At 39.0% G+C, this 25,821-nt stretch overlaps 1 protein-coding gene across 3 annotated transcripts in view; it reads right to left on the reverse strand.

The window, feature by feature from the left end:
- Positions 1-25,821, reverse strand: part of cacna1ba (calcium channel, voltage-dependent, N type, alpha 1B subunit, a) — a 156,151-nt gene that overhangs the window by 15,657 nt on the left and 114,673 nt on the right. For 2 of the 3 annotated variants that reach the window (XM_053481035.1, XM_053481034.1), the window contains 13 exons: positions 20,627-20,723; positions 19,452-19,612; positions 18,859-18,996; positions 17,297-17,498; positions 12,513-12,677; positions 12,309-12,419; positions 12,108-12,191; positions 11,522-11,638; positions 10,080-10,145; positions 9,120-9,211; positions 6,735-6,885; positions 5,163-5,290; positions 3,815-3,911 (listed from right to left, as the gene is read on the reverse strand). In XM_053481035.1, coding sequence (XP_053337010.1) covers positions 3,815-3,911; positions 5,163-5,290; positions 6,735-6,885; positions 9,120-9,211; positions 10,080-10,145; positions 11,522-11,638; positions 12,108-12,191; positions 12,309-12,419; positions 12,513-12,677; positions 17,297-17,498; positions 18,859-18,996; positions 19,452-19,612; positions 20,627-20,723 — 1,609 coding nt within the window. Of the gene's footprint in view, positions 1-3,814; positions 3,912-4,747; positions 4,845-5,162; positions 5,291-6,734; positions 6,886-9,119; positions 9,212-10,079; positions 10,146-11,521; positions 11,639-12,107; positions 12,192-12,308; positions 12,420-12,512; positions 12,678-17,296; positions 17,499-18,858; positions 18,997-19,451; positions 19,613-20,626; positions 20,724-25,821 lie in introns of all 3 variants that reach the window. The other variant, XM_053481036.1, reaches the window with a different exon arrangement.

Raw genomic sequence — 25,821 nt, forward strand, 5'->3', positions numbered from 1 at the left:
TGGGATAACAAAAAAAAAAAAAAAAGGTTTACGCACAGAAATCAGAAAAATCACCCAGGCAGAAACATATAGATAAAGCTAACGAAAATAAGTACATACACTCAGTGGCAACTTTAATAGGAACACCTGTACACATGCTCATTTGTGCAATTATCTTATGTTTGGAGATATTAAAAAAACATTTGATGTGTTTTGGAGTATCTTTATATTTCTATTCATGATTGACAGGAGGTTTGGTGGTCAGCATCAGTAAAGGAAAAGAAATCTATTTAATTCTATATCACAGTTTTTTTTGGGTGTGGCTAATAATTTACCGCCACATTCCTATTTATTTTAAAAATGTATTTAAAATGAATACTTATTTGCATTTGAGGTGGTAAAATGGTGCTACAGTATTGCTCTATAATCCTACAGGTGATGCACTCCAAACTATTTACACATTGGCAAACAGCACAGCATCTGATTGCAAGCGAAAAAATATCTTGTTCTATCGATAGATAGTCAAGAAAAAGTCCATAGAACAGGACATTTTTCTCTTGCAATTTTAGCAACATTTTATTAGAAAATAGCTTAGTAATCCTATATTTGGTTTGTTGTGAACTTATTTTAAGAAATTATGGATAGGCTTGGCTAGATTCGAGAATATTTCACTTAGTAAGATGTTGTTTTGTTTGCAGTGTAGGAATGAATTATTTGTGAAGCTGGTTAAGATTTTTATCAAAATCTAAAAAGACAAAAATAATATTGAATTGGAATATTTATAAAACTGTTATATAAACAGAATCGCGATACAAACTGATTTGGCAACGAGGTATCGTGATAATACAGTATCGTATCGGCTGATCTGGTCCCTGACGATTCCCATTCTGAGCGATCATTGCTGTCATTTTTCAGGGTTGTGAGTTTGAATCTCAACTTTCATGTTGTAATTTCATGTCCTTCTTCGTGTTTTCTCAACAGACTCCGGTTTCCTCTTACAGTCCAAAGACATGTAAGTGTGTGTGTGTATGTGTGTGTGTGTACCCTCCAGGTCTTCTGCAATCCTACACAGGATAAGACGTATAGAAAACAGATGGATATACGAGTAGATGATTGACAGCAGATGATGTAGGATCCATTTTTTCTTCTGAAATGCATTTCACCAAAGATGTAAAGAATGCTCATACTGTTTGATTTCCTGTCACCCTTCCTTTCAGCTCGAACTTCTCCCATCAATAAAGTGTTTCTGCAGAACCATCGATCATCAGATGCTTCTTTTCTCCCCCCATTCTGCGAAAAGTCTTTAGTGACTTGTAAAAATCACAGGAGAGCACATCTGGCACCAACATCCATGCCACAGTTAATTGGATTGCCGCGGCATGTTGTTGCATGAATGTGCAGCTGTACAGGTGCTTTTAATAAAGTGGCCGTCTGAGTGTAAATAACACGTTTTACTTGAAAGAAAATTCAAGTCCATATCAATAAGGCTGGTTGAGTGTAACTCACCTAAACACTAACTCACCTAATGAACCTCAGTGAGGAAGAAAAGCTTCAATGCAAACGGATTGAACCCTGCGTTTGTGAAAGCACCCCAAAATACTTCCGAAAGAAGTGTGTATCACCAGACTTGAATAAATCTATAATATATTTTTCTTGGTGCGGTGAGGAGTTGAGCTTCTGTGACCTGAAAACCATGAATCCGGTTCAGTTGCAGTCACGGTGTGGAGGAAAAAAAAAAAAAAAGAGGAGAAAAAAAAAAGAAAAGGAGTCGCACTTGCACACTCAGCAGGTAGTAGCAAAGGAGTGCTGGACAAATGAGAGAGAGTTGGGAATGAAAGCACAAGCGAAAGAGAGAGAGAGGGGGGCTGAGGGCTGGGGGGTTACAGTTCTAGTGGTTTAAAGCCACGCACACATTCACACACACACACACACAACACTCAAACACACATATGCACTGCTCCACTACAACGAAATATGACAGGGAACGGCTATTAGTGGGATTCCCTACGCTAAGCTAAGAGGTTAATCAGCAAAGTTCTGCATGAATTTACGAACACCAACCTGTTTGTGAAGGTGTGAATCATCTCTACAAAGTATCTGATTAAGAGGTAGTGCATCAGAACTGCTTATACTGTGCGCAAACAATGCAGAATCAAGTGTGAAATGTGACAGCTTTAAAAGCAAAAAAGACCCAGAATCAGTTTACACTTCATCTTTTTATGAGTCTTAATGACTAATGGTACGGTAAGTTATTATTGGGGACGGATGGTTTCATAAAGAATTTAACTTCCCTAAAAACAAGTGATTACTAGATCATGCCTGTTTTTCTGTAAATATGCATACACATTTATATTTTACAGAATCAGTTAAAAAAAATACAATTTCATGTTCTCATATGTAGTGTCTGTAACTTAAAAAAAAATTCAAATCTTTCAATTCATATAAAACTTGCTACTGCAGCATGAATCTGAAATGGTTACGGACACTACAGATTTTTTACCTTTTAACTAAGCTTTTATCAAAACCTAGAATGCTTTAATTTAAGCAACTATTTTTGTAGAAGCTTACTTGTGTATGTGCCCAAAAACAAATGTTTTAATGTTACAATATCTCGCTTTAAACAATAATAATAATTTGCATTTTAATGCAAATTATTATTATTGTTTAAAGCGAGATATTGTAACATTAAAACATTTGTTTTTGGGCACATACACAGTATATACTGTATAAAATTATCTCTCCAAAACGGCAGAACTTAAACTTTTTAGGGAAGCAAGATCGGTCACTTCCATGTTGCACAAACTTTAGAAGTAGCTTCTTTGACACACATACTTTCTGTATCATATGTATGACATTAAAAAAAATATATATAAGCACCAATACTCTCTTTTGGCTGTGTAACAATAAACATCCTTTAAATACAGTTAGTACTGTTTGCTGTTTGCCTTTACACTATAATGTTATACCCACTATTTCATTTTTTCCTTTAGGGAGAGTTTTTAACTTCAATTTGTCTTGCTCAAGATTTACATGTAAAGTTGCTTTTATTAAAACTTAATTCAAGTCAGTCTTTAAAATTAACACTATGGGTCAAAGTAGGCTGGTACGTACAGTACTGTCTGATACTACGGACCGCTAAAAGGTTCAGTGGTGGTCGGCGGTACTGCAAAGCGTAGAGAGCAGCTGCCTGCTAAAACTTAGCAACCGAGGCACTTTTAGTAAGACAATACTCGTGATAAAGTTACAGTACTGTATGTCATTTTAAACAACACTTTCTCTCCTTAATAATTGCTTCTACGTTGTGCTGAATTGCCGCTGAACCGCCCGTGTTGCGTTTTATTTTTCATTTCTGCTAGTTAATGTGAGATGTAACTAGATGTAACTGTGTAACTGTTTTAAATTATAGATATAACAATAATTGAAAAAAAAAATACCTGCATTAAACAATCAAGTGTAAATGAAGTCTGAGTTCGGCATTTCATTAAGCTATCACGTATTTCACACTTCATCACATAATGATGCTAAAATCAGATAAGGATTTTACCAAAGCCCTAATCTGTTCTATTATGTAGAAATTATTGTCCTTATATGATGGAGGAAGTGGAGAAGGGGCACAATGGTCGAAGAAAAGAAAAAAGGAAGAAGGAGAAAGTCTGGCTACACCAGAAAGAGCGGGCAGAGAAAGAAAGAGAGAAAGGAAGAAAGAAATAAAGGGGAGGGAGACACTGCAGAGCACATAGGTTGGCTGAAGGATAAGCTAATGGGAAGACAGGGTGAGCGGAGCGGGGGGGGCGGGACGAGGTGGGGCAGGGCGCGGCAGGAAAAGTCAGGCTACCTTGTAGGCGATTCGTGGCGGACATTTCTTTCCCAAACCTAAAGGTGGGCACATGTGGAGCAGCATCTCATACATATCGCGGTACTTGATACGGCCACTTCACAGTGTCGAGAACGCAACAGAACCCAAAATCAAAAGACAAGGATGGGGAGTTAGAGAGACGGGAAGAGGAAAAAGGGGACGAAATGAAAAATGAAACAGAGCAGAAACAAAAATGGAAGAAAACAGAAATAAATAAAAATGATCAAAACAACAAAAAACAAACAAAGAAACAGAAATCTGTGTTATTTAGATTTCCACGAGTGTCATGGACAGGGATGCCATCCTTGCCTGGGTCAGGGTCAAAGATGGATCCTAAAAGGTTACAGGTTAGAGGAAAAGAGAAGGAGTTGATCCCTGATGGGGAAGAAGAAGAAGAATGGAATGAAGCAGAGGTGCACACATGGTGTGGATCGTGACAGAATGGCTGCATTGTTTGTTAGATGTCTGCTTGTGCATGCTAAGAGACATCAGGTCAAGTTTCAACTTTTAGTGCTTGAAAACAAAGATTTCAATGCCAGTGTTTTTTTTTTTCTTTCTTTTTTTTTCTTTCTTTATCTTCAATCAATAACCTTGCTGTGAGCCGAAATAAAAATCTGCTAAAGCTTAGCTTCAAATTAGCATCACGGTCATCATTGCTATTCGAAGTTATGCTTTAATGCTATATATAACGCATATGACAACATATGACGAATCGTAATCTAAGACAACACTTATGGTGGCTTTGAAAGCTTTGTTTTCCATTCAGCATCATTAACCAAAGCCAGTCAAGTCTGAAAGGGCAAGTGCTCGTGTGTAGGCAAGTCATTTAGTGCACAGCCATTCAGTTCAGGTCTCTGGGCGCTGGCGCGCAGAGCCCGCAAGAGTGGAGGAAGTTTTCTGGGGTTTGCAAACCTTGTATGCTACCCTATTAGGGCAGTTCTTCCCTAAGCCAAGAGGGGGTGAGATAATTCGCAACAAATTGTACATATCCTTATAGGAAATCCGTCCGCTGCAGAGAAAACAAGCAAGACATGACACAGGTGTAAGGCAAGCTCAGCTCCGAGAGTATATTAGTAAAGGCATTGGACACGTATGGCCATCTCGAGCCCATATGTATCCATCAGGGTTGTGCATGAGTATAAAGGGTTATTGATACTTCTTTTACATATTAGCTTATATTAGAAAAAAAATAAAACCGATAGGACAGGAAAAGGCTTTTCAGACCCCAATACAGCTTCCAGACTGTGATTCTACAGTACTGTATGTACATAAGTCAGTGACTTAGCTCTGTCTTCATTTGCAGGGCATTGTGGGTGTCAGGACATACCATGCCGCCGGGTCGTACTCAGCCCACACGCGGATAAACTCATCCAGGTGGTGCGGGCCGAGGATGGAGGAGTCCCGAGTCAGGTACTCAAAATTATCCATGATTACAGCCACAAAGAGGTTCAGCATCTAGAATTAAAGAAGGAAATCGGGATGGTGTAGTGTACAGCACTTCAGGTTGGAGGTTCAAGCTGCACATGCTAGAACCACAATTATAAATAATAATAATAATAATAATGAAAAAAAAAAACAGAAGAGTTTGTCCATAATGATATGATCCATAAAGACTTTCAACATCAAAGACAAAAATGATTACTTATGCTTCTTTATACAGTACGTACTGTATCGCACACATGACAATTATAACCTCTGTACTATTATCTATAAGCAGCTGAGGTTTAAGGCTCCCTTGGCTGGGTGAACTCCCTTCGGCTTTACAAAGTTACAGTAGATGTGTGTGCAGATTTTTTTTCCACAATCAGGCTTCCAGTGGGGAGACCTGAGGTGGTGACATCTCCCTAACCATCGGTGAGACCTTTTTAGTTAGTACCCTGCTTCGCTCACAAACTAGTATCAGTGTGGGAATAAGATTAATGTACCCACATGGTAACATTTTGAAAATGCGACGTGATACAAAAACAGATCGTGCAGATGTTATCATCATTCTGATGACTTTGTTTTTTTCCCTGTGCACTTTGTGCTGCCCCTGGCAAGACGCCACCCTGAATTGGCTCCCCATGTCGCCCGTATCTACAGTAAATCCGCCCTAAAGATACAGTAGAAGTATGCGGATGATGCACAATCGTGCAGATAAATATCAGTTTTCCATCATTATGCTGGCTTTGAAAGTTATTATGGCTTGCACGAGCTGGAAATATAATAAAAGATGTTACAAAGCATATGGATTTGACGGGTCTGGAACTTTTATGATCAGTGACGGAATCGAATATGTTAAGACTGAGCCGTAGTGACATGGTGTGTGCTTGGCAATGACCTGACTAGACTTAAACCTTGGTGGTCTGCACTGAAGAGTGTAAGACAAGTGTGACATTTCTACACAAGTGTCTCCAACTAATACTAATAATTTTAAAACAAATGCTTTGTAAAAAAAAACTGTTTTATGTTGGAATATAGCATTAAAATACAATAATACCCCTTTTATGATCCCTAACAAATTACTATTATTCTTTATAGATAGGCCTGCTTGTTTAAGAAGGGTGCCAATAATTCTGGACTTACATCATTTTTAAAACCACTAGAAAAAAAAAAAAAAACCTTTTTAAAAATACAAGCCGTTTTTGGTGAAAGCCTTCGGGCTCTTCCTGAGTTTTGGGATTCCACTTCTCTCTAGAGGTTTCCTCCAACATTTTTTAAGTTGTGAGAAAAGATCGTGCATCCCGTCGCGCTAAGCTTCTCGGACACCGAGTCAGTCGTTTCTTCTGATATGTTTAGTTGACATGTTTAGTTTAAACAGATCTGGGGAAACGGGCCGTGTTTGAGGAGTATAATTGGACCCAGAGCGCCTCAGCGAGGTGGACTACAGTAATGAGCGGAGATGGCCGAGGGCACTGACCAGGAAGGAGCAAAGGAAGATGAAGGAGACAAAGTAAAAGTAGGCGAAGTCGCTGCCGCACTCGTTTCCCGGCGTGCCGGAGTTGGGATCACACGCACGGTGACTCAGACACGACAGCATGATCTCGTGCCAGGCTTCTCCCGTAGCGCTCCTAAAGAGGCAAATAAACACATCCGTGTGTACAAACGTTAGTACTGTATGAACATTAATACAGACAAGCAAAAACAGATTAAAGAAGCAGTTCAGCATTTTTATTTAATCTCTTTTCAAATTAATCTCTACTTACTAATATAAACTGTTCACTCCAAACTCACAGACATCTAAGGGAGCTGTAAATTTTTTTTTTCCAAAAAAAAATAAAATAACTATGTTTTTTTTCCCATAAATTTTACAAAATTTTTTAAAATCTGTGCAGTGTAATTATGGAGACCATCAAACCTGAAACGGTAAGCGACCTGAATCACTCTTTACTGCAAGACCCCACTGTTCAAATATTAGATAAAACTTCATTTCTATAAAACAATGGCTCGTTTGTCAAAACACAGGGATGTTAATTTGCCAGCGTTACGAACATTGGGACAACGCTGCTACATTAAGAGAAGCGTGACAAGAGATACACAGATACGCTGTGTGCGGAAAGGCTCTACCTGTCCCGAACTTCCAAATCGGAATTCTAAACCATGTTCGAAATTTACAGGACCGTGGATGTGGTGGCTTATTTTGCGAATGGATGTTAATCAGCATAAATGCTTGCTGAACTTACATTTCATTACTTCAGTATACAGTAATAACTTTTAACCATTTTTTTCCACAGTACATTTCAATTATAAGCTTTTAATTGCTTGGTACAAAAAAAAAAAGCCAAATGTCTAGTCTTCAGTCTGTTTAGCCTTATTTATTGATAATTTAGTCTCATTTTTATGAACTTTACAGCCAGTAATTTTTCCTTCTCCTGCAAGCGATGAGTCACGGGGTAGCTTAGTGGTTAAGGCTTTGGACTATGGTTTGGAAGGTCCCAGGTTCAAACCCCACAACCACTAAGTTGCCACTGTTGGGTCCTTGAGCAAGGCCCCCTTAACCCTAAACTGCTCAGATGTGTAATGAGATTAAAACGTAAGTCGCTCTGGATAAGGGTGTCTGCCAAATGCCTAGAGGTGGATGTATATTAATAAATTACAAATGCAAAAATATGTTGAAAAATTGGATTGGAAATAGCTTTCTGGTTGAAGCTTTACACAAGAGTGGTATATACCATACACAGAGACATAAAAGAATACAGCTGTCTGAGTGCATGGATTTGGACCTTAGAAAAGTCCTTAATTCTAAAGTTGACGTTGGTCTTTCGACTGCTCCCATCAAGAGGGTCGCCACAGCAAACCATCCGATCCGCTCAACAACTTGCCACAGGTTTTTACGCCAGATGACCTTCCTGATGCATGCAATGGCTGAACATTAAACCTGGACCTTCTGCATGGCAGGCAAAAAAACCTACCACTGAGCTACCCATTTCTAAGTAATACTTTCATTATCAGAATTTCTGGAAGCTCATAAGTGTGTCAGTGGCTCGGATCTACCAGGTGGCAACACATGAGTTTCCATCTCGTAGAGTGAGAGCAGGCAAAAATAAAAACAGAGAATTTTGGACCAGTGGCACTTCCATTGTTGGGCTAATTAGCAAGGCTTTTAACAAGATACAATAGAATATATATAAATAAATAAAAAAAAAGAAAGAGAATTTCACTGTGCTGTAATGTATATCATGCATCATAATATAAAGGCTGCTTCTCTTAAGCGCCCAACATCTAAGCGCTACTTCCTGTCTGAGATAAATGCAAGAAGCTCTAGATAAGAGTGTCTGCAAAATACTGCAAACGTTTAACACGCCATGCTTCAAGCATCTGACTGCCTGTAAGAAAAACAAATGATATATACACACACATACACACATCTTTCATGTGCAACAGTAGAACTGTTCTGAACAAAGGGCACAGCAAGCCTAACACTGCAAAAACACAGACAACTCCCCATCTGCACAGCCAATTAACAGCTCCCTAAGAACCTCAGAAGTGAAAAAGCAAAAAAAAAAAAAAAGGACAGTCTTTAGAATCACTAACTCTGCAATTCTTTGTAAAAAAAATAAAAAATAAAAATGCTTCTAGTGCCAATACTTAGGCACTTGATTTTAAAGCAGCCCCAGAGGACTACAGGGTGCTGGTAGAACATGAAGTAATAAGTCTAGGTTTCATTATCAGTGCTTCAGTTCTTCAGGCAGGAGAATGCTAGAATGCTAGAATGTGGTAGAATTTTTTTTTAAATATATTTCTCTTATGAGGTTTTAAGAGACCATAGAAAATGACTGAAACAGATTTTGTTGGAGTGGATCACCTGAAGAGCAGCATAAGAGCTTGCAGAAAAGTTTGGAAGTTGTTATGGTGGTTGATGGCCGTGTCCTCATTCAGATCGATGTTTCCGAAGACCTGTGGCAGACAAACCAACATCCAAATATCACTAATCATAACAGGAATTATCTTGTTACGTTTCTTTCATGCAGCATTTTCAAATTGTGAACTGTAAGTGAATACAGGTACTCCCTGATTTACGAACGAAGTCCGTTCTGGGAGCATGTTTGTAAGTCCGATTTGTTCTTAAGTTCAACAAAGTGAGTCTTATATGTCTTTGACATAAATATACAATGTGTAAAGCATACCAATCCACTTGACTAAATCTGTATTCTTTCCCTACACTGTCATCATGTGATCAAAAACCATAAGTGTACCACTCCTAAGAAAATGAATCTCACATGTGAAATATAACAGTGCTGTCTCTGCGCCTTTAAATCGCGACGGGAATCCCGGACACCATTATGTCTCAGAGCTGTTATCCACTGTATCGGACTATGAACTCTGTTTTATTAAGATTTTGCAAAATTAGGATTATTTACCATAAACACAGATTTACAGGACAGTTTCTATCATCGTGCTTCCGGACTGATTTATTGAAACCAGTGAGGCAGACCCATTGACTACTTGTATAAACTTCTGTAGCTCTCTAGATTTTAGCTATTCTCAGTCTTAAGGATTATGAGACAAAATTATAAACAAACTAAGAAAGAGTCCTGCTAATTCTAAAAATGAAATAGCTAGTGCACTGATGCTTCCTAATGAAGGTGAAGGTTTGGTTAAATTGTCATGAATGGTTTAGGAGAAGAGGAAATGTGTGACGATGATGCATGACGGATTACGGTGACGCCGTTCTACAGTAAGTCGACAGCTGATGATCACTATATTTTGCCTATGGTTCACACACACACACATGTGTTCATATTTACAGTACATGTTCACTTACCTGCATTCCTATAATGGCATAAATGAAGAACAGCATAGCGATCAGAAGGCAGACATAAGGCAGAGCCTGGAAAAAAAGAAAAAAAGTAACTTAGTTCAATCCTGCATAAAAATCAGTCTTCGATTTATCTAATACTGTGTTAAAATCTCAAAAGGTTGTTCTGTTATATAGTGCACTGTATGTGCTCCCCTGGATATGGTAAAAGATTTAAATGGTTGGACAAACTTTACAAGGAGAACAGCAGTTAAAATCTTATTACACTGGGAGGTGAATACACACCCACTGGGCATTTTCACAGAAATATCTGTACACATGCACACTTATGTGATTATACTATCAGCCATTCACTTACTCATTCACTCATCGTCTATATCGCTTTATCCTGTGTTCAGGGTCACGGGGACCTGGAGCCTATCCCAGGAGGCTTAGGGCACGAGGCAGGGTACACCCTGGACAGGGTGCCAATCCTTTGCAGGGCACACATACACATACAGTACACACAACGGGCAATTTGGGAACACCAATTAGCCTAACCTGCATTTCTTTGGACTATAGGAGGAAACTAGAGTACCCGGAGGAAACCCACCAAGCACAAGGAGAACATGCAAACTCCATGCACAGAGAGATGGGAATCAAGCCTGTGCCGCCTCCTATTAGCCAATCGACACAATATAAAACCATACAGATAACAGATAATTAAGCTTTAAATAGAGGTTCACATCATACATCAGAATGGAGAAAAAACTAAATCCGAAGTGGTTTTAGTCTTTTAAAAACAGATCAGCAGTTCTGAGGGTGGAAACACCTTACTGATGAGACAGGTCAGGGGAAAGGGGTACCCTGCCTAAGCTGCCAATAAATCTACTGATGGTCCTGGAGAAGACCCTGGACCATACATTTTAGTTTACTTCTTACCTCCCAGCACTACAGTATATTAAAAAGCCACTCCTCACTACTATGTTGAGCAGAAAAGCACATAACACACAACCCTCAAATAACAGCAATCAACACAGATACAGTTGGTGTCTGAGTTACAATCCTGGTCAGTCCAGAATTGGAATCTGAAGCCAAAGATGTCACAGATAAATCTGGATAGATTGGAAAAAAGGCACACATAATGCTTTAAGTACTTATTTGGTTGAAACTGTATGGACAAAAGTAGTTGGCTAAAACAGTTGGGGGAAACCCTTTTCTATTCCAATATGACTGTGCCCCAGTGTACAAAGCAAGCAGTATAAAGTCATGGTTTGAGGGGTTCGCTGTGGAAGAACTTGACTGGCCCTCACAGAGCCCTGACCTCAACCCCATAAAGTAACCTTTGGGATGAACTGGAACGGAGATTGCGAGCCTCATGAAGAAATTAGTTCCACCTGTAGAACCAGTGCTTTTTGGGTTGTGTTTGCACCATTGGACTTAGCTAGCCAGTCAATATAATCACCTACCTTGAAGGACTGCACGAAAGTCCAAAGCAGGATGCGGATGGTGTAACCCTGCCGAAGGAGCTTAATAAGACGGGCGGCTCGGAACAGCCTCAGGAAGCTCAGGTTCAACAGACGGTCCTGCGGGGTTACACATGCCCTCATTTAGTTTACTCATCGAACATGAGCCGCTCTACAGGTATCAATCAACCCAAATGGCTCACAGACTCAATGTCTTTGCTGACACACCCTAACACATCAACCACCACTGAAACGGATATTCATAAAGACGAGAAGACGTGCCACTCACCGTAGTCTACACATGAAGTGCACATATCATGGGAGCCAAGATGGAGTGAAGACAATAGACAATACCAAGAGGAAGAAAGAGAGGAAGGTGATAAACAGAGCAAGACAGCAAGAGAAGAAAAACAGGGAAACATGAACAGCCGTCACATACAGAGAAAAGTTACAATGCAGACATTAACATTAGTAACACTTCAACACAGCGACATGAAGATTAAAAGACACGGTACGTCTCTTGGTTACAATATTTTCATCTTTCTTTTTTAACCCGTTTATCTTCCCTCTGTCTTTACAGTTCACTCACATTGAACTCAGTGACCAGGATATCCGTAATGCTCCCGAGCACTGTCACAAAGTCAAACACATTCCATGCATCCTTCAGGTAGTTCTGTAAAAACAAAGGTTCAACTTCAGCACTCAGTCAAAACTCCAAGACTCTGTCCATTCATCATTCTCTTTTAGAGTTTTAGTCAGTCAATGTCAAGTCACTCAGATGAAAACTTACTAAAGGGCCAAAAGCAATGATCTTCAAAATGCACTCCATCGAAAAAAGTGCAGTAAAGACGATGTTGAGATACTTCAGCATTGCTTCATAAGCGTTTGGAGCATCGTAGTACTGAAAAAGGAAAGCAATCGTTTCAAGATTTCAAGTCATGCTGCAAAAATTTTGCTTAGAAGAACATGTAATAAGAAAAGAAGTTTTGCAAACCTTCATCATGAGGACAACGGTATTGAGGGCGATCATGATCATGATGGAGTACTCGAATGGCGGAGAAACGACAAACTTCCACATCCGGTACTGGAAAGACTGCTGGTTCTGGGGCATGTAGCGTGTCAGCGGTTTGGCGTTGATGGCAAAGTCGATACACGCTCTCTGAAAAAAGGAGCCGTTGGTGAGTAACTAAGCTGTGAATACTACAAGGGGTGTTTGAGTGATGAGAGGAAATTGAAGATGCCCTGCCCTGAAGATATTTCTAAGCTGGGAGACCTTGTTATGCACTACATCTGTCAGATCAAACTGTTTGACACATAAGATATATACAGTATGCATCTTTAATGATTTTACTAATTAATAATAGTCATTAAAAACTAAATGCATGTTTTACAAGATGGAATGTTTTTCAACACCAACTGCATTCCACCATCTTGTAAATTCCTCCATGTCTTTTATACCCCATTCCACTAAAACAGATTTGCTACTGACCTCTCCCGATGTCTCCTGATTTTTAAAATAAGCTCTGATGTCATTGCAGTTGGTACCAATCCAGGTAATTTTTAAAGGCGTAGTGACCGCACATCAACCCTTTAGCGATTTAAACTAATTCGTAAAAACATGGGAAACGACAGATGTTTTACAGAGTCATAAAGAACCGAGTTGTTGATAACTTCCATTCACATGTAATATAAGGATTTATGGCTGCCAAATGGTTGCAAACAGGTAAGAAGGTGATGACTAAAGAATCAATAACAACTAAATAACAGCGCTTAAGAATTGATAAAAACCCGATAACATCACTTAAAAATCGATAATGACTTAATAACGCCGTTTAAGAATCAATAATGATGATAACGGTGCTTAAGAATCAATAATGACTTGATAATGGCGCTTAAGAATCTTCAACTACTCGATAATGGCGCTTAAAAATCGGTAACAACTCGATAATGGCGCTTAAAAAGCAATAATGACTCGATAACGGCTCTTAAGAACCAATAATGACGTGATAACGTCTCTTAAGAATCAATAAAGACTCAATAACAGCGTTAAAGAATCAATAGAGACTCGATAACGGTGCTTAAGAATCAATAATGAATCGATAACGGCTTCTAAAAATCAATAATGACTTGATAATGGCGCTTAAAAATCACTAACTACCTCATAATGGCGCTTAAAAATCAATAATGACTCAATAACGGCTCTTAAAAATCAATAATGACTTGATAATGGCTCTTAAGAATCAATAATGACTCAATAACGGCGCTTAAGAATCAATAATAAATCGATAATGGCGCTTAAAAATCAATACCAAAGAAAAATTTTAAACATGTTTTAATTTTCCTGCTGGCGCTAACATCAGAATTTCCACCAAGCCTAAAAGAGGCGAAGGAGCCGTTACCAACCTATGCCGAGCTCTCCAGAGGTTTTGCATCGGTGTAGATTTAGTAGCAAATTCGGCTGAGTGGAACGGGGTGTTAGACACATGCAGGGTGAGGACGAGGACAGCGAGACAGTTGTACGTGTCCTCTCCAAGGAGATTAAGAAAATACATGTTTGTGTTGCATCTGTGATTCAGGCTGCACAATCAACCCTGTCTTTGGTTTAGTCTTGTACATGCACATCTGTTAGTGTCACTGACTTGACTTCGAAAAGGCCTTAATACAGTACACCAGTGAGTGTAATAATTGACTGCAGCTCGATAGCACCACAGTGGATAGCTGTGTGCACAAGAATGTTCAAACAGGTGCAGGACTATTCACTTCTGACAACTTAAACTCTTACAAGCTGTCTGGGGTTCGAGAGAGAAGAACACTACTTTCCCCACTCTCATAAATACCTTTTCTACTAATGATTAAACAATTCTGAATAATATGCTAAACAATGTACAGACTTGAACGATAAATAAGAGCCGGTATCGAGCTGCTAAATACAGAAGTGTATTATAAGGCACTGAATTGTTTAATGATCACAATGACAGTATTGATATTTATTACAATTAGATAACTCCAACTCATATACTGTAAGCAGAGGTGTCAAGTTACGAAGTATAAATACTTCTTTACCTTACTTAAAGGGGTCATACGGGCCTACATGCACTTTTTCAAGCTGTTTGGACTGAAACAGCTTGATGAAATCTTGATTCTCTGAGACTCAAGATTCGAGCGAAATGTCACAACCAAGCACCAGCGAGAAGGTTGGTAGCCAGGAAACTCTTGGTTGGACCAGCCAACTCTTATACATTCCTGGCCAAACCTGGAAGAATTTTTCGAAATGGTTGGATGCAAAAACAGCTCCTTTCGAATGCGCTGCAAGCTCTGTGCACCCAAGTACCAAGAGCTAATGGCTTTTAAAAACTCGCCGACTAATTTGAAAAAGCATATTGAGGTAGGTTGGAACAACACATTTTTCTTTTTTTTTTTAAGATGTGCAGTATATAGGCCCGTGGCACAGCCTAAGCTTTTATCCTTAATGCTTTTTTTCCTCTCACATTACTTTTACTTTTATATTTTAAGTAGTTTTGGAACCAGTACTTTTACACTTTTACTTGAGTAAAAAGCTTGAGTTGATACTTTAACTTCTAAAGAAGTCTTTTTAAACCCTAGTATCTATACTTCTACCTAAGTAATGAATGTGAATACTATTGACACCACTGCATATAAGAAAAACATACATAAAACAATTTTTTTTCATTTAAAAGTGCACCGCTTAGCCAAGAACAAACAGCGTTTAGATTTTAATAAGCTAAAACTTAAGTGCATTTGATTGGATAATTACTGCAGTAATTAAAATACCGTCTGGGCAAAAAAAAAGGTCGCAATTTTAGAGAGGTCAAATTATTTGTCTGCAATAAGCAAAAAAACAAAAACAACTAAGGACATTTGAAATTAATGTAACTGCGTTAAGAATCATTAGATATATTATCAAAACCTGAAAGGATAGTGCTGAACTGTCAACTTTGCGAATGAAATATGGTGGGAAAAACTCATGAAGGTCTAAGTGAGACTAATCAGAAAAAAGGCTTAAATTTGCTAGGCAGTATAAGACTACAGGGGTAGCTCAGTGGTTAAGGCATTGGACCACGGTTCAGAAGATCCCAAGTGCAAACCCCACAACCACCAAGTTGCCACTTGAACGAGGCCCTTAACCCTCAACTGCTTAGATGTATAATGAGATAAAAATGTAAGTCGCTCTGGATAAGAGCGTCTGCCAAATGCCTAAATGTAACCATCATGCATAGTACAATGTACCACTTTGATCACATTCGCCTAAAATAGTTTAATCTAGTTTCTGGAAAGATTTAAATAAAGTTTATTGTAAGCTATAAAATCACATGAAATTTTGATGCGAATTATAATGTTTTTAACGTATTCTATACAGTATGTATTATGTTCTCTTAAACACATTGTTTTTTCCTGTTAAGTGAGGATTTGTTTCTAATAGAGACTCCAAAACACGATACATCAAGTGACTCTGGATAAGGACGTGTGAAATTCTGAAACATAAAATCAATACGCAATTTAACTTCAGAATATAATACATTTATTAAAAGAAAAAGTGCAACACTTTATGCAAATTACTCTATAGGATTTGCTGAACATGCTAAATTTTACAAATGCCAAATTTCTTGTGTTACTGTACTATCCTTTATAAATAAATCTTTTGTATCCCGTTGGATAACTGAAGCCCATTGTTAGAGACTGGTGTGATTGGTCAGTTTGACTCAACTGCTGCTGGAGGAACTGTGATGAGTCTGTAAAACACTTTATATACAGTTAATCGTATAATTTTCCACTTACTGCTGATATAGGTTAAAATAGAGTGCTGTAGAGGCACTCGGTAAATCTTGCCAGATCTGCAATTTTGTTTCATTTGATTAATATTATCTATCTAATACAGATTCTCATGCTAGCACAACACTTGATGAGAAAATGAAAGACACTGGAAGAGAGAGGTGAAGCACAGAACACTGGGCATATACATACTGTAAGTAGTCTCATTGGGCTGCCTTTCTTGATCCATACTGTACCTCTATTGAGGCCCCTAACAGCCGGAACCCACTTCCACCTCCACCACTGTGACGGCCCTGACACTGTCTAGACCCAAATATTTTTTTACACGATGTGTGAAGATAAAAAACCCTCAACTCACAGCCAAATGTTATTACCTTAGACTTCCTTTTACTTTCTTGAAATAAGGATGATTTCGGTCGAGGGTTCAATTTCCAGTACGGCTCTGTGGGTGTGTACAGTAGTTTGCATGTTTCTCCCTGTGCTTGGTGGGTTTCCTCGGTGTACTCTGGTTTCCTCCCCCAGGCCAAAAACATGCAGATTACGCTAAGTGGCGTTCCAAATTGCCTGTAATGTGGGTGTGTTAATGTGGGCGCGCTTTTGTGCCCTGCGATGAATTGGCAAATTACATTGTCGCAAAGCAGCTTTACACAATCAAAAGAATTATTTAGGTTTGTATGGAATGTGTATGGAATCGAAATGATCGGATCGTCCCTGATGAGCAAGCTGAGGACGACGGCAACAGTGGCAAGGAAAAACTCCCTGAGATGGCAGTGGGAAGAAACCTTGAGAGGAACCAGACTCAACAGGGAACCCATCCTCATTTGGGTAATAAAATAGCCCGTTGTGCCCAGGAAAGGATGGGTTCCTTCCAGGGTGTATCTCATCTTATGCAACAATCGCCCTGAGATAAGCTCCAGGCTCTGTGCAAACCTATACAGAATAAGTGGTATAATAATGGATGGATGGATGGTTCTGACTGGTTCTTACCTCATTTTTCTCCAGACTACACTCCGACAAGGCTTTGTCCCCCTGCTCCTGGAAGGTGATAATAATCAAGGCCACGAAGATGTTGACAAAAAAGAAAGGGAAGACGACAAAGTAGACTACGTAGAAGATTGATATCTCGATGCGGTAGCCAGGACTGGGACCCTGGTCCTCGAAGGTGGCGTCTACGGAGTGCTTCAGAACACTGGGAACACACATATGCCATGCAGTTTACATGGCAATGCTGAGAAAGTTTGTTTTTTTTTGCCACTATTAGGCAACGTAAAAAAGTTTTTTTTTCTTTCATTTTCAGCCGAACGCAGTACTCTGAGACGTTTTAATAAGCGCAAGATTAATTATCAGCATTAATCTCATGCCTATTAAGGTCATATCATCAGCACTTCTGCTACAGTAATAAAAGTGTAGCAAAGTTCCAGATCTGAGAAGCGTGCCGTTTTTTAATTAACCTTTTTTTTTTTTTGGTTCACCTATAAACTAACCAGTTCATCATTTTTACAGCGTCGCATCAGTGAATTATTTAATAACCCTACTTAATTTCATGATGTCATCCAGAAATGCGGGCAGAAAGAGTGAAACTTGAACCGGTGACCCGGTCCAGAGTCTGTCCCGTGAACTTCATTTAAATAAGATATAAATCACGTCGGATTAAGTGGATCATGAGCAGCTGTAACTGCCTTTTTAAAATGTTTAACCGGAAACAGAGGAAGCTGTAGAGTGAGGCTTTTAACCTTGAGAAAATAAAGAGAAAAAAAGAAAAAACAAAAAGAATGCATAAATGTGCATTAATAAGAAATAACTGCACCAGTAAGGCCAACATTAAATAATAATTGAACATGACTAGGACTGAGTGCTGTAAGTTTCAAAGGTTTTTGAGTTTCTTAACTTTCTTTATAGTTTAATCTTACAGATGCCAATACATGAAGAGAAAAAATAGAATTTTACCATTTTACAAGTCTTTAATTCAGGTTATTACAGGCCATATAATTTTGGAGAAAATGTTGGATGATGGTTAGCTACAGATGGTTAGATGCAGATTAGACTAAATGGTTTCCCTTAAATGGATTGGTCCCCTGTCCAGGGTGTCCCCCGCCTCGTGCCCGAAGTCTCCCGGGATAGGCTCCAGGCCCCCTGCGACCCCGTGTACAGGATAAGGCGGTATAGACGATGATTGTCGTTTAACACGAATTTAATTAATTTTGATAAATTAAACCGGTTTAATAGTAAGCGCTATCAGAAACAGATATTTCTTCAAAGTTTTGAGTCCTTTCCCATACTGTGAGTAGGACTGATCTTCTTTGCATTTAGCCTGACGCATATAAGTGAATGCTAGAGCTAAAACATGAATGTTTGAAACTTTGTAAACTGCATGACAACAAAGGAAATAAATGGAGGGGCGCTAAATGAATGTATAATTAAAAGCAGGTACATATAAATATAAAGCAGGCAATTAAATGTATATATAAAAGACGTAAGAATGATATTTATCTGTTAATTCTTACCTGATTTATACTTTTTTTATACTGTGTGTGTGTGTGTATACTCACGTAGGCCAGCCCTCTCCTGTGGACACAGTGAAGAGTGTAAGAAAGGCCCACAGCACGTTATCATAGTGAAAGTCGTATTTCTTCCATTCCCTGGGCTGGGCCGAGACCTCATGCTTATCATACTCCAAAAACTGCCCTCTAAAAACACACGCATAAATGATTTCTGTAATAGATATACACTTTAAATTCACCTTTAATTCAAAGCAAAGAGGACAGAGATTTAATTAGGTATTGTTAAAACAGTGTATGTACATTACAGGACCAAAAACATCTGGAAAAGTAGTAGATTAACACCATCTTTAAGTACCTTTTAAATCCTCAAACTTGTGATATTAAGCTGTAGACTGACAGGCTACTCTTAATATTCAGGCTATTTTCTAAAACTCTTATACTGTGCTCTATAGATAACTTTTGTACTGTTTTTAATCCCTCTCTCTGGACTCAAGAATCTGGTCCGGTGTAATAAACTTCACTTTATTATAATCTCTTATTAATAAGCTTGTCTGCTTTCCGGGCTGTGCCACTTTCGTCCTACAGGGGGCGCTGCGGACGTGTGAGAACACCGAGTTTGGTGCGGTGATGATGGACTCTACCTGCAGTCCCTTTCCAGTCCTTTGGACTCGTCTGTGCAGTAGAAGAATTTGCCCTTGAAAAGCTGCACAGCTATGACAGCGAAGATGAACATGAAGAGGATGTAGACGATGAGGATATTCAGCACGTTCTTCAGGGAGTTCACCACGCAGTCGAACACGGCCTACAGGAAACACCAGCGCGATGTTAGTGCAACAGGCTGAAACTGTAACAAGGTGAATGTAGGCAGCAGAGGTTAATTACAGTATGTAAAAAAAGGATCAAAAAATAGCGTGCCTTCAAAACTCGGAATGATCTGACTTTGGAGACATGAGAAATCAGCATGTCTAGAAATCAGCATGCTCAAGAAGCATTAGGAGTTTGTTGGAGAAGCTGGAGACGAGTTTTGTTTTTATTAATAAGTAATTTACCTGATTAATAATATTTTAACTAAACCTCTGGCCTCTTAGGAACTCCCTTAACAGCCCAAACATAGAGAAATGGCCTGATTTGAGGTCGGGATTGTACATGGGATGCGGCAATAAGTGGTGTGTACAGATGCAAATCTCTCTTACAAATTGATGACAAGCAATCTGTTGAATTTCAAGAATAAGGCTGAATGTCCAGCAGTGGGGCTCCGAGACTTGAACTCTCCCTCTTAAATAACACCAAATTTATTATTAGGCTCTGTTTATACAGTACATGTGGAGTGCACTAATATACTGCCTAGCCAAAAAAAAGTCACCATTTCAGTACGGGCGCATGATTGGGCTGCATCAAGCAAAGAAAACAACTAAGGAGGTTTGAAATGACTGGAACTGGGATAAAAGCCATTTAATATTTTATCAACACCTGGAAGGATAGTGCTGAAGTGTCAACTTTGTGAAAGAGGCATGGTTGGAATAAAATCATGAATGGGGTTCACTTAAACACTTGGTGAAGTTGCATGGTAAAAAAAAAACCCATTGGACTTTGGTGCAATGGAAAAAAGGTCTGATGGGTCCAGATTGATAGGCAGAGAGATGGGCGTGTCAGGGTGAGAAAGGAAGTAAAAAATGATGTCCAGGTTATCACATGTGTGGTGTTTTTTTTTCCCTGATGGCCTTTTTTTTCCTGATTCCAGGACTTAAATTGTGAAAGAGTTGTTCTGGGAGGAAAAAAAAAGAAATACATCAACAGAACAAAGTTGTATTTTTACCTTGAGTTTCGGCAAGCGTTTGATGGTCTTCAGGGGCCGCAGGACTCGTAACACCCTGAGGGACTTGATGGTACTGATGTCTTTGCCTTTGGTCCCTCTATAAAACGCAAGTACAACGATTAGCTATTCATTCTGCTCGTTGTTTAACGTGAACGCCTCCTGAACATTTACTGAAACAAATATTTTTATCGAAGATGTTCTTTCTATCGAGTTAACGCTTTACATACAATATTTAAAGAGCATCACTAAAGCCGGCTACCAGATGAACTAAAACACCTGGTGTTACTGGCATCGACCTGTCTAAATGTAACACTAACACACCTCTTACATACAGTAAGTCTCTGACAAAATCAAATTCTATTTGGATTGCTTGATGTTACACCCAACCAACAAGGCATTAGTAGCACAAAAGCACATCTTCCACAAATCATGTAATCCTGCATTACATGAGCTGGCTGAGGCTGGTAAATATCATCATCAGCATGCTATTATCAGTTAAGTTGCTTCATTCTAAGCAAAATGTTAGTTAAATCCTGAAACCTATACAATACTCACCCATGCAAAAATAAAAAGAAATAAAATAAAGTTGTGCATCAGATTTGTAAAACCAGAACCAATGATAGAAAAGAAACTCCACCCAGGAGAAGGGAGACGTTTCTGTTTCTGTTTCTGTGTGAGGAACCAATGCTGTTTTGCAGGTATTATGGTTCGGACCGCATATTCGTGGGCTTTCTTATACATGTAAAGCAAAAACATAAAACAGAAGCCAACAAGACAAGTCCTTTAGTAAAGAAAACCAAGTATCTTTGATATGAGAAATGGTTCTGCCAGACACAGTGTGACCAAACGATCGGCATGGAATCCAAGCTGTGATCCATGCATGCTATGGCCTCTAGATGTCTCAAATAAAATTATGCGACTCTAAATAACATCAGATCACTGCACGGGCGCAGCCTATGACTGAATGTTCACAGAAAATAAGCCTGAATCAGTTATGCACCTAAAAAGTGCTACAAGGACATCTAAACTGGAATCCTATTTTTTATTTAAAATTGAAAATTACTTATTGTAAATTGTTTCTTTTAAATTTACAAGCAGCGTTCAAGTCAAACCAGGACTTAATAACAGAACAGTTATTTATCTATACGGTATAATCCCCTGTTACACGAATGCACTTATCCTAGTGTTTCACTAGTGCTTGGATACCATCGAGGTGGAAAGTTTTCTCAGTACGCCGAATCCAAGATCAGTCTGTCTGATTCACGTCTGGAACCCTAGCCTCCCAAGAACTCCTTAAATGGCCCAAATTTGTGGATGGCTTGGAATGAGGTCAGGGCTGTACGGAGGGATGTGGCAATAACTTCTGGTCGAGTTTCTGTAATGTGCAAGTGGTGTTGGTGAAAGATTGTCTTATGTCCTATGTCCTATGTCTTATCCGTCGATTTTCAAGGATCAGGTGTTCCTCCACTCACTCAGTGTTCACAGGAATGACTGCAGTCGGCTCCGAGCCCCCAGATGTTCACACTATTCAAATGTTTTACTGCAGATAAGAGTCTCATTATCGTACCCGCTTTAAAATCTTATCGGTTTTACTCCTTCATTCATAAGAAATTCCATCACAAATCCTGATTTGACTTGAACGTCTCTCATGTACTGAAATTATAATAACATGAAGTACATTTTATACAGTTCAATTTCTATTAAGTAAGTTATCTTAGTATGCTACAGTACCTAACAGACATTCAGTACATAGGCTACCGTTGGATTTCACAGTGATGAATAAATTCACATTTTAACTGATGCAACAATCCAAACCAACTGATGCTCTATCAATGGAATTTTCCAAATGTGGCACAACCCACTGGACAAATCTTTTTTCTTTTTTTTTTTTTTTGTTCTTTCCACTTTGCATCATTTTAGTTATGGATTTCGTACTAAGATGTTATGCCGGGATTAGGAAATGTCTCGATCTCAAGGAAAAAACATCTCGGTTGAGGAGGTACCGTTTGAGTCTTCCAGTGCAGCAATGAAACAGAAAACAATATTAACAGTATCACATCTCATTCAAGCACTAGCACTGAGCAATTACAAGAGAGACAAAAGATGATCCTGTGCATGAAAAAAAAAAATAGCTGAGAGATGTAATAAATATGACAACTACTGTACAGTATACTGTATGATGCAGACAGTAGTGATACGGAGTCCAAATGCATATAGATGACTTGCAATCATACTTGGATATACTTATTACAATCACAATTCAATTACTGAAGACATAGCACTTGACCATCCATCCTTAAAAAAATTTAAAATGATGTAAGTAATAATAATAATAATAATAATACCCTGCAGTCATCTGTGAACCAACCAGATAAACTGTAGTTACCCATAAAATCTACCAATAAACAATTCCTCTCGCTGGAGACTATCCCAAAGCCGGCACAAAGCAACAGCATGGCGACATACATTCTAGCCCGTTGTTCCAATCACTCAATAATAGCATGCACCTTATCCATGCTCTCTGATGCACATTAGTCCAGCATGCTTTCATCTGAAACTTAATCACGACACAGCACTCACACACTATGTAATATATCAAGGGTTCGCAACTCCCAGCTCTCATACTGCTCAGCTTTTTACGTCTTCTCAAACATGTCTGCACAGTTTCAGATTCCACCCCCCCCCCCAAACCGACACGTATCGGTCGGTTCATGACCTCATAATTAACCACATGATGAGCTGGATCGTGCAAGCGCACAGGAGGAAAAACCCTAAAACTGTGCAGTGCAGTGATTCTCCTGGCCTGCTGTTTAGAACCCATGGGATATATTACTACCCACACTGGTCTTCCTGATAGCTTTTGCAGAAGCCCTTCCACATTCAAGTTATCTGTATTAGTTCTCTTTCGAGTTTCTGTAAGAAAAGTTAACAGAATGGCCAGTGTAGAGGCCTGCCACAGGTTTCCCTCCACTGAGTGCGCCCTTAATTATCAGGACAGGGTTAGAAAACGGAGTTAGAGGGGATTGGGACTAAAAGGAAAAAAAAAAAAAAAGAATAAAGTAAATATACGTTCCCCACCTGTTTGGACTTTGATGCGATCTAATAAATGAATGAAACAAACACAGAGTAAATATTATCACTGCTTATAACACTATAAAGGACAGAAACTAGGAGTGTACTGGCACGTTATACCTATCAAAGTGCACTGAACTAATAAAATTATTAAAGAATAAAAACATTTCAATGCATGTACAGTATTTTGCTCCTTAGGCTTTCACAGTTGGCCTTAAAGTCACCTTAAACTTTTATTTTGAAATTGTGAAAAGAAGGGAAAAAAGTGCTTTTCCAATTTAACACGCCTGATTGCTTAATGGGAAAAAAAAAAGGATTTAAGGCAAGCAATTATTCAGAAATGACTCAACCGGGGCAAAGATAAAGGCCTCCGTATACACCCGTATTACTAGTTTAGTATGGTGGAAACGAGAAATGAGGACGAGCGTATCACCCGTGTAGGGGTGTGGTTTAGTGCTGGCTACGAACGTGGAGAATTAGCAAGTAATGAATGAGGGTCTACACCTGTGTGTGGTTTTAAAATCTACTGTATTTACAGTATGTGTTGCATTTTCCCTCCAGGAGGCTGTCAGATGCCAAAAAGAGACTGAATACACATTTCGTCCTCTGATCCAGCTGTGATGAGTGTGAACATCCAGTTGTGCTTAGTTTTATAAGTTTTGAAAAAATCCCCACCATCCTTTGACATTTCCCCTTCTTTACACCTTGCTACACCTTACACAAGAACTGTCATCATCAGCCCCCTAGATCATTAAAAAGCATTCTAAGCAAGTGCATAAGATAGAGTTAATATAAAATCTAATATGAAAACTTTTTATTCCATTGGAATTTATTCCGATTGACGAAAGAAAAAAAAGTCTGGGTGACTTTAAGCTAGAACACAACTGCACCGACAGCACGGGACATCACCACTGACTGGATGGATGGAACAGTCAAGTCGATGGAATAGGTTGAGAGACCGTTTTTGGACATTTTGTAAAAGGGAAAAATGATGATTCCTTTAGATCAGGTTTGGAGAAAGCGTCTGTATGTGGACGCACAATCTCCAGCTATGCCACTCAAACACCATTTCTTACGAGATAGAGACACATACTGAAAAAAATTTACTAGTTGTTTATAAAAAAGAAAAAAAGTTAGAAAAATCCAGTTTATATGATTTTGGAAAGTTGCCGTCTTACATTCTAACTGCATGGCTATAAAATGTTTATCTGAGGTCCACCTTCGGTTTGGCTCAAATCAAGCTACATACAAATACGTTCCTGTGTTATTAATCACATGAACTGGATTTTTGCTTATCTAGCAAAACTTCAGTACTGTATGTTATGTTACAGTATGTGGAATGCTTTAGAAAAATCCTTCTTTTAAATTCTACTGAAAGGACATTATGTCTATACAGCAATAAGACAGCATTCTGTCTGTCTCGTAAATCTTATGAGAACATGCATTAGAAGAGCTTTTGATTATTCCCCCACATGCCTGGAGATGATGAACATGAACATGTTCTGTTTGCTGACGATGTGTAGTAATGAATGACCAGCCTTTTTACCCTACATGATTTAACAGATCGAACTCAGTTTCACAGTCACATGCACTGATCTGAAATACATGTAAGCTTCAGGAGCACGATGCCCCATTTTTTGGGGATGTTCAGGCTGCGTTCGGATTGTTATCGAATGCAACGGAACATTTTAGATGAAAAGAGATCGTGAGAAGAGATGATGAGTCTCGGTTTTGTCCGTCACAATGATGTCGTTAGTTTGAACGATGGCAGATGAGATCGGACGACCTCGCGAACGTGGATGAATGACAGAGTCGATGATCACACTTACGGACTCACAGACAGGCAAGAGGACAAAAGATGGAGAGACAAAAAGATAGCAAGAAGAAGAAAGAGAGAGAGTTAAGGCATTACCCCATGAAGCTCCTTCACGCCATTCGAAGGGGAGAGAGAGAGAGAAAGAAGGAGAGCACGAAAAGATCACTAACGGTGTAAACATGGTACGCTCAGCGGCTTTGACAGGACATCACAGAAATAGCACACGGAGAGGCAGGAAGTGTGAGTGAACACAGTTTTCAGTACAGTAACCCCTTGAGATTGAAGCTTTGCCACTTTTTTGCTAGAG

Source organism: Clarias gariepinus, chromosome 21 (genome assembly GCF_024256425.1).
Source record: "Clarias gariepinus isolate MV-2021 ecotype Netherlands chromosome 21, CGAR_prim_01v2, whole genome shotgun sequence".
NCBI classification, from domain to species: domain Eukaryota; kingdom Metazoa; phylum Chordata; class Actinopteri; order Siluriformes; family Clariidae; genus Clarias; species Clarias gariepinus.